This window comes from Takifugu flavidus, chromosome 18, assembly GCF_003711565.1.
Source record: "Takifugu flavidus isolate HTHZ2018 chromosome 18, ASM371156v2, whole genome shotgun sequence".
In the NCBI taxonomy this organism is placed as follows: domain Eukaryota; kingdom Metazoa; phylum Chordata; class Actinopteri; order Tetraodontiformes; family Tetraodontidae; genus Takifugu; species Takifugu flavidus.
The window spans coordinates 1,937,779-1,950,017 of NC_079537.1; the positions used below are offsets into that span (position 1 = coordinate 1,937,779).

At 39.9% G+C, this 12,239-nt stretch overlaps 1 protein-coding gene across 4 annotated transcripts in view; it reads right to left on the minus strand.

Annotated features, from left to right (window-relative positions):
- LOC130514333 (meiosis inhibitor protein 1) overlaps positions 1–12,239 on the minus strand; it is a 46,272-nt gene that overhangs the window by 16,722 nt on the left and 17,311 nt on the right. For 3 of the 4 annotated variants that reach the window (XM_057013852.1, XM_057013855.1, XM_057013854.1), the window contains 9 exons: positions 12,148–12,239; positions 11,496–11,643; positions 10,992–11,103; positions 7,756–7,816; positions 7,161–7,258; positions 4,994–5,174; positions 1,202–1,349; positions 356–541; positions 104–217 (listed from right to left, as the gene is read on the minus strand). In XM_057013852.1, coding sequence (XP_056869832.1) covers positions 104–217; positions 356–541; positions 1,202–1,349; positions 4,994–5,174; positions 7,161–7,258; positions 7,756–7,816; positions 10,992–11,103; positions 11,496–11,643; positions 12,148–12,239 — 1,140 coding nt within the window. The remainder of the gene's footprint in view (positions 1–103; positions 218–355; positions 542–1,201; positions 1,350–4,993; positions 5,175–7,160; positions 7,259–7,755; positions 7,817–10,991; positions 11,104–11,495; positions 11,644–12,147) is intronic. The other variant, XM_057013853.1, reaches the window with a different exon arrangement.

Below are 12,239 nucleotides of genomic sequence, written 5' to 3' on the forward strand. Positions count from 1 at the left end.
TATGAATATTGATGTTTAACTTAAGGTTTAGTCCATAAATATGCCATTTACTGTATGGCATTTTGTTGTCACTGTAGGTACACTCCTGCAGATGAAGACTTACCAGTAGTGTCAGTATTACACCTGGGTACTTTTCTATCAGCCTGAGCAGCTCCACAGTTTCTGTGTCTGGTTCCTGCCTCCTGTCTACACAGCTTCCACTACTCTCTTCCATCTCCTGCACATGTTTTAAACAAGTGTAATTTACATTTGTGAGTTAAAATTGATGCGGAAATGTATTATATGATAAACCATGGTCGAAGGAATGATTCAATGTGACCAAGACATAACTAAATTATATGTTCTACGCACGTACCACAGCTTGGTCTGCATCGGTGCTCTGTACTGTTCTGCTCAACCAAAGCTCCAAGACGAGACATCCAAATTTTTCAGTAAATTCTGGGTAGCGACAGATGAAGTGGAGGAGTGCGCGGTCATGAATGTAGAGGGAAGAGAAACTTTGGCAAGAGGAGAGTGCCTTGCTGACGCAGTTCAATGAAGCCTGCAGCAAATTCATAAGAAACGACCACACAGGATACAAAATGAAAAAAAATGAAATATAACAGCTGCTTTTAAATCATATCAAGTACAGCATTCACTCAAAGCATTCACGCAAAGTTTTTTTTGTATGTTATTACTTTTTCACAATAAAAAAGAACATGCAAGATAATCTTTTGCTTGTGCATTACCTTAAATTGTTACTTTGGGATCATACTGTGCTGCATTATAACAGAGTGTTTCTTTTCTAAAAATTATATTGGAGTAAAAATGTAGTTTTTCAAGCCAAAATCTAGTTCTGCTTCCACTGTTCTCTACTCAAACTGGTTCAAACTGCACTCCTCTCCATACAATCCATGCAGCTGTATTTATTTCAGCACAGGAATGACCTCACATTCACATCCCAGATATGTTTACTAGATACTTAATATTACAAGGTGTAATATATGACATTATAAACTGTATATAGCAAATGGACAGAGCATAGTGACAACAGGCTGAAACACAATACCAAGATCCAAAATTTACAGTTCTTTGGCAATTGGACTGAGAGTCTAAAATGGACCAAAACTCGATTATTCTTATAAATAACCAAACAAAACTGTTGAGTATATGAATACTTGGGTATTATATTAATTTCATGTACTAAAGTGTTCTGATTTACCTCATCTAGGTTAGGACTCTTATCCTGTGTTGCTGCCAAGAGATAGAAGGCAGATCGAAGCACTGAGCGAGGCAAGGCCTCACCTTGATCCTGGACTGAAAGCAGCAATGACATCACGCTAGAGAACACTGTGTGGTCTGCGAGGAGCCTGGATTAACAACAATAAGCCAACAATAAGGACAAGAGTGAGGTTGCAAAGACAAAGAGGGGAAAAAAGATATACATGGGTCATAAAGAGATTATAAAGCAATTACTCATTTCTCTCTCTTGTACAAAAGACTTAAAAGCATATAAATTCACACGCAGACACGTACAGTACAGATCAAAGCCAATATATTCTACTGTGATACAATCAACAACCCATTGGTATGTAAATTTAGTATTGCTCCCATTGGGGAAAGAGAGGTTTACATTCTTTTTCCTGTTGATACACAGTTGATGTTACAGACAAGAACAGAATAAACCTTTGAGAGAAGCTGATGGACTTTTGGGGGTCATAAAATATGTATCTATCAATGGCCTCACATGAGTGCATTGTAGCCAGGGATTTACCGTACAGCTGTACCATATTGTGTCAAGCAAAACTGTGTAGAGCCGAGACCGTGTAGTTAAAAAGCGCTTAAATTCACTCATTCTTTACCTTGAGCTCCAGAATGCATTAAAAATTTGACACGCATGTCTTTTCTTTTGTAATTTTACATTTGTTGTAAAACTTCTGAGTACCCAGACCAACAAAGCCTGTTTAGAAATCTTAACCCTGCTACCTGATTGGGCTCAAAAAGCCTTTGGTCTGATCAACTAGAGAAAATCCAATGATATCACTTTGTCCGTGACAGACTGGTCAGGCCGTGCTTAGATGGCTCTTTACAATAGATCAGTTACTCCTTCCTCACAGCATTAGAGAGTGACTACAACACAACAATGAGCCTATAAACGCACACAACATGTAAGGTGAAGCCCAACTCTCGGCTGTGCAAATATCCTAAACAGACACTCCACTAAATGAGTGAGCTTTCATTCCTAAATCAGTCTGAGCATGCTTTCATCTGTAGAGAAAAGAGAAATGGTTGCCACAATCAAGTGTGACAGTTTCTGACGAACAAAGGCTTACCCTTATGAGGAGCGGCCCAGGAAGCAAACAACTGATCAGTTCTCCTGAACCCATCTATCAATATATAGCCTCACAGGCCGCACAGGGGGTATGAAACCACTTGCCCTCCTCCGAGGAGAATGTTGGAGGGTGAAAAGCCAACAGCTCCACAGGCAATCCTTGGCCCGTCCAGGGGGCGACTGCAAACAAGAAGGATGGACCAACAAAGCGTTTTAGAAATCTTAACCCTGCCACCTCATTGGGCTGAAAAAGCTGGTTTTATAGGGCATCCAGAACAGCAACAAATCCCACAACGGCACCACTGGGAGCCTGTGGAGGGCTTGTGTTGCCCCAGTGACTTATCACCAAAAACCACTTGACAACCAAAATTTTGCAAAATAAACCTTAATTGTGTAGAATACATTTCCTTTATCAAACAACTCTTGTGGAAAATGAAGCACCTCTAACACTGGAAAGCAATAGTGGCCCTATCTTAATCCACCACTTACCACTGTAAAGTGAGTGGGTGGAAGAGGCTCTGGATTTGTGTGGTAATCAGAGGCCAAATGCTTCTCCATCCTGTCAGTGCTCTTTGCTTTCATCTTCTCCAGGCCTGGGCCATAGAGACCGTATGCTATGGGGAGGGGGGTTGCATGTTACATCCATAATGTAGCTTTCTGAGAATCACTCAAGCCAGGTAAATTCAGCCACAAGGCTCTCACCTGTGACTTCTATCCCCGTGACATGGTCACAACCCCGTACCACTCCCCTGGAGGAGCGTAGGAGAAGATCATTTACCACACATATCTCATCCCAGAGGAGAGGGTCGGGAGCCTGTGAGTCCAGCTGATGACCCATCTCCTCCCATATCTCAGCCTAATAAGCTGACAGCAGTGTCACAACATTGAGGGTGCACACTATCTTTGCTGCATATTTGTACATGCTCTGGTAAACAGATGCGGTCAGTTTATCTGCTTTACTGGGCAGAGAAATGCTGGAAGAAGCTGAGACTGACCTGTGATTAGGATGGAGATGGAATGCCACAGAAGGCTCCCACAACTGGGGTTTGCTCAGCCACAGCTCACTCATGTCATAATTCTCCAGCTAGGAACAGTGATTGGTTGGTTGCTCTTAAAGGGCCTGGACCAGTAAAAACTGTCACGGACAGATGTGAAATTATTGGAGCATCTATAATAGGCTACACCCAATGCGATTTGCCATCGTGAAACAATAAACAGTTATTGATAAATAGATCCTCATATTTGCTCTCAATTTGCATAAAGAGTTTTCTGCAGTGTAAATGGATGCAGAGGGAAAACAAAGTCAGTATCTTTGGCTCACACTGTCTCTCTGTTTAAAAAACACACATACTAAAAGTACAAAAGGCAAAAGTGCTTAGAATTTGTATCAGTATGTTGGTTTTCTTGGTGCTGAAATATTTATTACGTTGCTCAGAAGTTAATAGATTTTTCCTTTATAAACGCTAATGCTAATTTCCCTCTTGCAGACCTGCCACCCTGGAGAAAATTTGGTACCAATCTTTACTCTTGTATATATATGATGTTACTTGTAGTGTAATACATTTCAGTTTGTTTATTCAGTCATGAAATTGAGAGTATGACAGATTTAAGCATTGGAACAATGTTATGCCAAAGCTGATCAAATTCCTGCTTTGTTTTTGGCAGGCTGCATGCTGCCTCCTGCTGCTGTCGAGTGTTGTTAGAGTTGAGTACTGCATGTCCACAATTGATATTACATGGTTTCTAGACTTTTGCATTGTTTTGGGTGAGACATCATACTTTGAAGCCAAAATACAAAATGTGTAAAATTTGGCAGTTCTGCCCTTGGGGCTCTATTGTGCTCATTGCACAGATGAGTAAGAGTGGCAGTCATACACAGAAACCCTGGTCTACATGCATTAGTGGTGGAGCTGGCACAGTGAAACGCAGGAGGAGTAGATTAGGTGTCTGCCTTGATCTTTTGTAACAGCTGCCAACCTCTTGCCTTCCTACCTCTTATACACAATAAATGCTAGATAACGAAGCACAAAGAAAAAATATGACATCGGTCCAGTATAGGTTGGTGCTCTTTAACTGATATAACTTTAAAACATTTCTCACAACGTATGGTGCATTGCATAATTTGATATATAAAACATAGTACACATTCAAAAATTGTTTTGAATCCTGAAAGCTGCCACTTTTGGCATTGTATTATAATAGTTACACATTGAGTAATCATTTTTTTGGTAGCAGCTTTTGACAATTTATTATTTGATATCATGGAAATAGCAGGTTAAATTTGATTATTTCTGTGTTACCTATAAGCCTAAACATATGCTTATGGGAGTTTAAATAAGCCTTTTGCACTGATGGATAGCCTACTACCAATAGAGGTGCAAAATGAAATGACTGTAAAAAAAAAAATCACATAAATTTGCAAAATACCAGCAGGTCAATTTCTGCTGTTGATCCCAATCAAAATAGCAGTTTGGTTTCGACAGTTTCATACTTTGCTAATTTACAAAATTTTAAAATGACATAACTGTAATATGTAAAAAGAAAAGAAATGAGAAAGAAATGTGACTGTATTGGATTTAAAAACCAGCAATGTAAGGAAACTGAATGCTGTTTTTACTGGGGTATTGATAGTGTTAATATTCTATATTGCCTAGAGGTATGTCCTATGAATGTTTGTATTACCGGTCTCCTTGCTGCAGGGCAAGCTGTAAAATTATCAGAAGACAGTACTGAGTGGCTCTTGGTCCTTCATATTCACATAACTGTGGTCCTGTGGCCTCACGCAGCAATGCAGGCCAGTCTGATGGATGGTAACATAGAAATTGAAGGTTGTATACAAGGAGATCCTGCACCTCTTCTGTATCTGGGAAAGAAGGAAAAAATACAAAACAGAGATTCCAAATCAATGCTTATCAATGATATCAAAAGTAGAATTAAGTAAATTATTAGTCATTTTTTCCAACTACAACTGCAGTAACATTGAAACATTTTAAATTCAACATCTAAGGAACTAATTTATTTGTAGTGTGTGAACCACTGCCCAGACCAAAACACATTATTTTACAAAATAGATGAAAAAGTTGTTTTTTGGAATGTCATGTTGAAAGTATTCCAAAAAATACTAATCTCAAGGTTTCATCGGTCCAAAAGAGTATCAACTTTATAATGGGAGGATCGCTGTACAGTGCATTTATAATAAAGGAAACAAGAGAGGAAGTTATATATATATATATATATATATATATATATATTATATATATATATATATATGTTCTAGTTATATATGCAGTTATATGACTAGAGGACAGAGAAAAACAGATGCAAATAGAGGAGTGCAGTGAAGCACAGCAGGGAATTCGGACATCTTACTGAAACGGCTTAGAGGATGGCAACTCGTATCTACACTATCTCCATCTCAGGAGACCTTGGAAGGGATTGAAAGAGAGAGATGGGGAATGGAGGGAGGGAAAACATGAGAAGGAAGAAAAGAAATGCAGTGAATAAAAAAGGCATGGTGGAAAAACAAAAGATGGTAACTGAAACACAGTGCTAAATGTGAAGGGAAATGTAAAAGCCACTGTACCACGGTATCTGAAAGCAGACTCAAGGGGAAGAAAAGACTGAAAAAGCAAGAAAAGGCAGATGGCTGACACAATAAAGCCACCACTCGGCAGGAGAGAAAAATGGTAGAAAGAGAACAAAAGTTGATGACATGAAGGGAAAGGAAATCAATATATAATGTAATTAAAGTGGAGGACTTAACTTTTACATTGCTACAGTTAGTTAAACCTAGAAGTACTTTTGTAGAAAAGGAGCGATTTGGAGGTTAATAGAAATGGGGAGAGAGTTATCAGACACTGTTTTCCATCTCCAGGGACCTGTCTGAATGTGGAAGCAGGAACAGCAGAAGGATCTGGAGGTCTCCAAGGATTGGTTTAAGAGAGGAACAGAACAAGGGACAGCTATGTGGAGATGTAAAAAGGAAACAGTAGATGGGAAAGACACATTTCAAAGCAGATGAAACTGACAATGTTGAATGTTACTGTGGTTTTAATCCAAAAAGGAAAGCTGAGCAATTTTATTTAGTATCTATCAAGCTTTATAAACAATATTACATGATTCCACTTCAAAAAACACAACAAATTACCCCCATACTCTAGCAATTGCAATGGTTCCCAGTTTGCTTCAGAATGGATTTTAAAACACACCGCTCCTGTACATTTCAATTCTTTGTCTTCCCTCCTCTCCACTCCACCTGTCCGTATTCAGCATGGGCCATAGATCCATGGTGATCTGCTCTGACTTCTTCAAGACATTTGGATTTAATAACCTGTCTACCTTCAAGACATCTCAAGAAATACCTGTCGTGGAGTTCTATAATTATCCAGCATGTAAAAAGTATGTTAAAAATTTTAATGCAGTTTTTAGTATGTGGACAATGATTTTTTTAAGACACCGCACTGCTTTATAAGGACATAATGAGACATCTATCAAAGAATGCTATGTTGAAAATACGTTTGAGGTATGCAACGAAAATATCAGTTCAGGGGTAACTTATGTAATATCTATCTAGTAGAGTTGTAGCAGAATGTCTATAGTTTTTCTTGCTTTATTTTTTATCATGTATATGTTAAATGTGTACTATAGCATGAAAATTACTAGACTTCCTTTCTGCAACCCCTCCTCTGGGTTGGAGCTTTATCAAAATTGCCTAAAGACAAAAAAGTCAGAGATAAGAAGCCCTATAGTTATAAAACTAGAATCAAGTGGGAACAGGAGTATTTGACCAGTGGTGGATGTGTGTTGAGTAAAATACGTATGTGTTTGTATATATGACTGCATACTGTACCATGTTGACAGGCTCTGAAAGAGGGGTCTGACAGAGAGAGCAGACACATGCTGAGTTTCTGCAGAAAACCACAGGCAGCTGTATTAAGACTTGGGTTCCTGAAAGAAATATATGCAAGAGTTAAAAAAACAACAATAGATATTCAACTAACCTGAAAACCTAAGCTTAAAAAACTACAGAAAGAAATTAGTATTGAAGAACAAATGGATTTTATGTGCACAAAAAGTACAGTTTAAAAAAAAGGATACGGGAGAATATGTGCAGAATGTGACTCTGCCATTACAAATATGAAATACAAACACACGCACAGCACGATCCACTTTCATTTTTGCTCAGAACACCACATTTATGACCACAATACACAGAAAAACAAACACACAGTAGACTGTTTGAAACATATACCTGCTGACAAGGCTTACTTACTGGAAAAATAGAAGAGTGACTCAGAAATGGCAGATGCCATTGTTTAACTGTTCAATGTGCAGCGATAAGACCTCAAACCTCAACACACAGCTTATCACTTCAGACAGCAGTCTTTTGTAAAATACTGTGTGTGTGTGTGTGTGTGTGTGTGTGTGTCCTAATGTTACAATACCTGTTCCCTGTACAGAGGAGCCCTTTGTGTTCCAAAGCCAGTCTGTAAAAGCCAGAGGATGCTGGAAGGAACAGGGGGTGGAAGAATAGAATAAATGAAGGAGAAACACCAAGACAGAAAGAGACATAGACTGTTCACATAAAAAATCCATTTATATATTACATTTTAAATCAAGAGTGCATTGCAGAAAGAAGAGAAAGTAAAATGACAAAAACTGTAAAGAACAGTTGTAAGGTGCCTGTTCATTATGCCAAGCATTGTTAACTGCTTGCAGCAGAACTACAAACCTTAAGCTGCTTTTAAATGGCACCAAGCTGGCTGTGACACGAAGCACAAGGCAACAAGCTTTCTGTCTATTACTGAACTGCGACTCTGCCAGCATCAGGGTTCTCTCTGCAGTGATATTAAAATTAATCACCAGTCTGGTACTAAGCTCTATCTATATTGAGATCGAAACAGAGGGTTAAAATCGTTGTTTCTGCCATTATTTCAGACTGCACACATATTGTCACAGAATGTCACATTAAGATATGAGAACGCGCTTGATTAGGAGCGACCCCATCTGCGCTAAACACACGTTTTACAGTTCGTTATAGAATGGTGCAGTGCAACAATGACCAGCAGCTATGTGACCCACCTGGAAGACAACCTGCTCTTCTGTGTGTATTTCAGTCATAAACTGAGTCAGTTTTGTACTTCATGTTTAATTCAACTCTCTGCTGACATCAGCTAACAGGGAATACAATCCATCCATCAACTTTAAAGTAAGTACACTATGAGCTGTCCGTACATTGCTTCAATAAATGTTTCAATCGCTATAGAATGTTTCAATAAAAGCTTACCTGGCTCAGCAGCAGCAGATTTGTTTCTATATTTTTATCAAAAGATAGATTTGTGTGTGGATATTGTGTGTTAACGCAAGGTAAATGAAATGAAAGCAGCATGGGAAATTAGTCTTGGCTTGTTCAAACCCTGGAACTCTTTATTTGGCATTTATATGCAAACATGTATCACACTGTGTCATGTAATGTAATGTATGTCATCCATACATTAAAGTAAACAGACTACTTCGGCCTGTCAAGGGGTATTTACCGTCATCATTTTATTCTGTGTGAAAGGCCGAACATTATTTTCAAGTAGAAGTATAATTTAGTGGATATATCTAGGGCTGTCTGTGTAGATTCTCAATCATCCAGGTCATCGTATCCAAGGTAGTTTTCTCTGTCAACTGGACTGGGTTTCTTCCCTTTGAAGACATTTTGCTTTCTATCCAGAAGGCTTCTTCAGTTCTAAACTCAGTGGGGACCGAGCTTGAAAATATAGCCTCTGTGGACCATTGGCATGTTAAAGATCTGAGGGGTCGCCTGAGAGTTGTCGGCAGGGTCGTTGGGAGGATCGTTCACCATTTCAGTTGGTGTGTCTCCCCTTTGTCTGCTGGCTCACATGGTGGTGAGTCACCGGGTCTCCTGGAATGGTGTGAACGTTTGGTTTGCTGTTGGAAGGGGTGGAGGACTGCATTGTACGTGGGTGATAGGAAGTGTCTCAGCCCACCACCTCTGTTTAAGGATGGTTTTTCCATTTTGACATGGACAGCTTCCTTGACACCCCTCTCAAACCAGCGGTCTTCTCTGGCCAGTATCCGTACTTGGCTGTCCTCGAAGGAGTGCCCACTCTCCTTTAGGTGTAGGTGGACTGCTGAGTCCTGACCTGAAGAAGTGGCATGTCTGTGTTGTGCCATTCTTCTGTGAAGAGGTTGTTTGGTTTCCCCAATGTACAGTTCCTTGCATTCTTCCTTGCACTGTACAGCATAAACAACATTACATTGTTTGGGTCTTGGTGTCTTGTCCTTTGGGTGTACCAGCCTCTGTCTGAGAGTGTTGCTTGATTTGAACTGAACCGGTATGTCGTGTTTCTGGAGGATCCTCCTAAACTTCTTAGTGATTCCGGACAGATAGGGGATCGAAACGCTGCGGCGTTTGTTTCTCTCCTCCTCTCCTTTGCTGGGGTCTCGTTTTCTTGAGGTCTTGGTGAAGGCCCAGTCTGGGTAGCCACATGTTTTGAGAGCTGTCTTAATGTGGTCCTGTTCCTTCTTCCTGCCTTGGGATGTGGTGGGTATTTCTTTGGCTTGTGTTGGAGGGTTTTGATCACTCCCAACTTGTGTTCCAGTGGGTGGTCAGAGTCAAACTGGAGGTACTGGTCGGTATGTGTAGGTTTTCTGTAGACTTCGATGGTGAGGTTCCTGTCCTCAGTGATCTTGACTTTTTTTCTCATTAGTGATATTGGAGGTTGGAGGTTTTGCACTAGCTAATGCAGCCGTTACCTTAAGTCTAATCTGTTCTGCTTCTGCTTCCGGGGGTTTATTATTTCTGATGGCTGTCTCAGTGGCTGTGATGAGTTCAACAGTCGGTACCTCTTCAGGGGTGACTGAAAAATTCAGACCTTTGGCAAGCACTTCCTCTTCGGTGTGTGTAAGCTCCCTGTCTGATAAGTTTTTTACCCATTTCTCAGACAAGGATGTGTTTTTTTGTCATGGAGAAGGGGTTGGCTCCGTTGGGGTTGTTCTTCGCCATTAGGGTGGTGAATTTTCGGGTCTGACGTTCCTTAGTCCTGGTGTGCTGGGTGTCCTGAGTCCTAGAAACAAGTTTGGCTACTTCTTCCATCACTTCAGAGGGGAGCAGCAGGTATAGTTCCTCCCTTCTTTCGTCTATCTTAGCTTCCAGGGCGTTTATGGTAAAATGGATTTGTCTGATCCTTTCATTGAGTAAACGTTTTTCCGTCGTGTGAAGAATTACCTGGGCTCTGTGTCCTTTTAACGTTGATCTGATGCATAGGCAGGTGGGAGTAATCTTCTGCTGTCGACATCTGAGGTTGAAGCTACCAACTACCAACGACCCTGCCAACGACTCTCAGGTGACCACTCAGGTCATTAACATGCCAATGGTCCACAGGAGCTATATTTTCAAGCTCGGTCCCCAGTGAGTTCAGAACTGAAGAAGCCTTCTGTCTTCAAAGGGAAGAAACACAGTCCAGTTGACAGAGAAAACTACCTTGGGTATATCTAGGGATACATTTCTATACAACTGCTTCTACTTAATGTTACTTTTACTTCACTAAAGTATTGTGAAAACTTTCTCTCCATCCATCCACATGGCATCACAACAGTGCGACAAACATTGAACATGAAATTAAATTAACTCTTGGGGGCCTTGCTGTTGATTCAAGGTTGTCAAACTTACCTAGTTTAAGTGCAAAGGCAGATATAAGCGATGGGACAAGGGTGAACTGAGATGTTAGGATCAAGTAGAAGTACTGCAGGATCTGAGGGTTGGGAACATGCTCACATGTTTTCTACAGGCAAACAAACAGAGAGAGAGAGAGAGGGGGAGAGAGATAAAAACCTCAAACATGCATTTGACAGACAAATGTGTCATCTTTTCTGACTGTTTATACCAAAACACACACAACTTTAGGAATATGACACAGAATCTCATCAGTATTCCCAACTGCCGATGTTTGCCAAAGCTAATGAAGGCACAGATGATGTGTGGTCCAGATTGTTAATACAGTCATTTAGAAGAACTGCCAGACTGAGTATGGCAATCAGAGTGACCTATTTCTTAAAGAGATGAGACATAAGGCTGAATGTTTTAAAGTGCTTCTGAAGTGTTTGTTTCCAAAGACCGAAAGTAGATATATAAGGGTCCTTGTTTGTGTATGTATAGGAACACATCAGCTCTTACCATGACAGTGGGTATCCACACAGCATCACAACTGTGTAACAAACGCTGACACAGAGACTCTAATGAGTCCTGAGCATCAGTGTGTTTAGAGGGTGATGTGAATGAGTTCTCTTTCAGGGCTGGGTCTGATACACAACCCTCAGCCAACCTTTGACACACACATATAATAAATGTCAAAAAATAACCTTATTTACAACTTGCAGATTAAAAAAAACATTGCTTTTAGATGTTTTTCTTTGTTGATTGATATTTGGCAGCCAATCTACAGTGCTATATCGAAGTGTAGAATTTACCAATCAATTTTCATAAATATATGTTTCTTTTGTTCAAATTCTGAAGCCAAAAATGCAAAATTGCTACAAAGTGCAGGGAAGCATTAAGGATAAAACTCATTTGATGATGATCCCAGACTCTGGGAAGTCATTAAATGCAAATACATTTCCCTGTATTTACTTTTACATTTAATTCCATCCCTGTAATTACTGTTACATTTTTAATTATATTACCTATTCCAAATGCCTCTGAACCTTTAAAAAGTCTCATTGGCAAAGCACATATTGTGGTGAAACTACTAAATAGACAGGGATTATTCAAACTAATGTCAAAATACATCTGAATAACTTCCTAAAAGAGCAAGTAGACACATGCAGACCTGCAGGCAGCCTGAAAGGCCATTAGGGCCTTAAGCAGATATCCTACAGACTTTGTGGCTTGGTAATTGTTGCCTGACTTCTTCAGACTTCC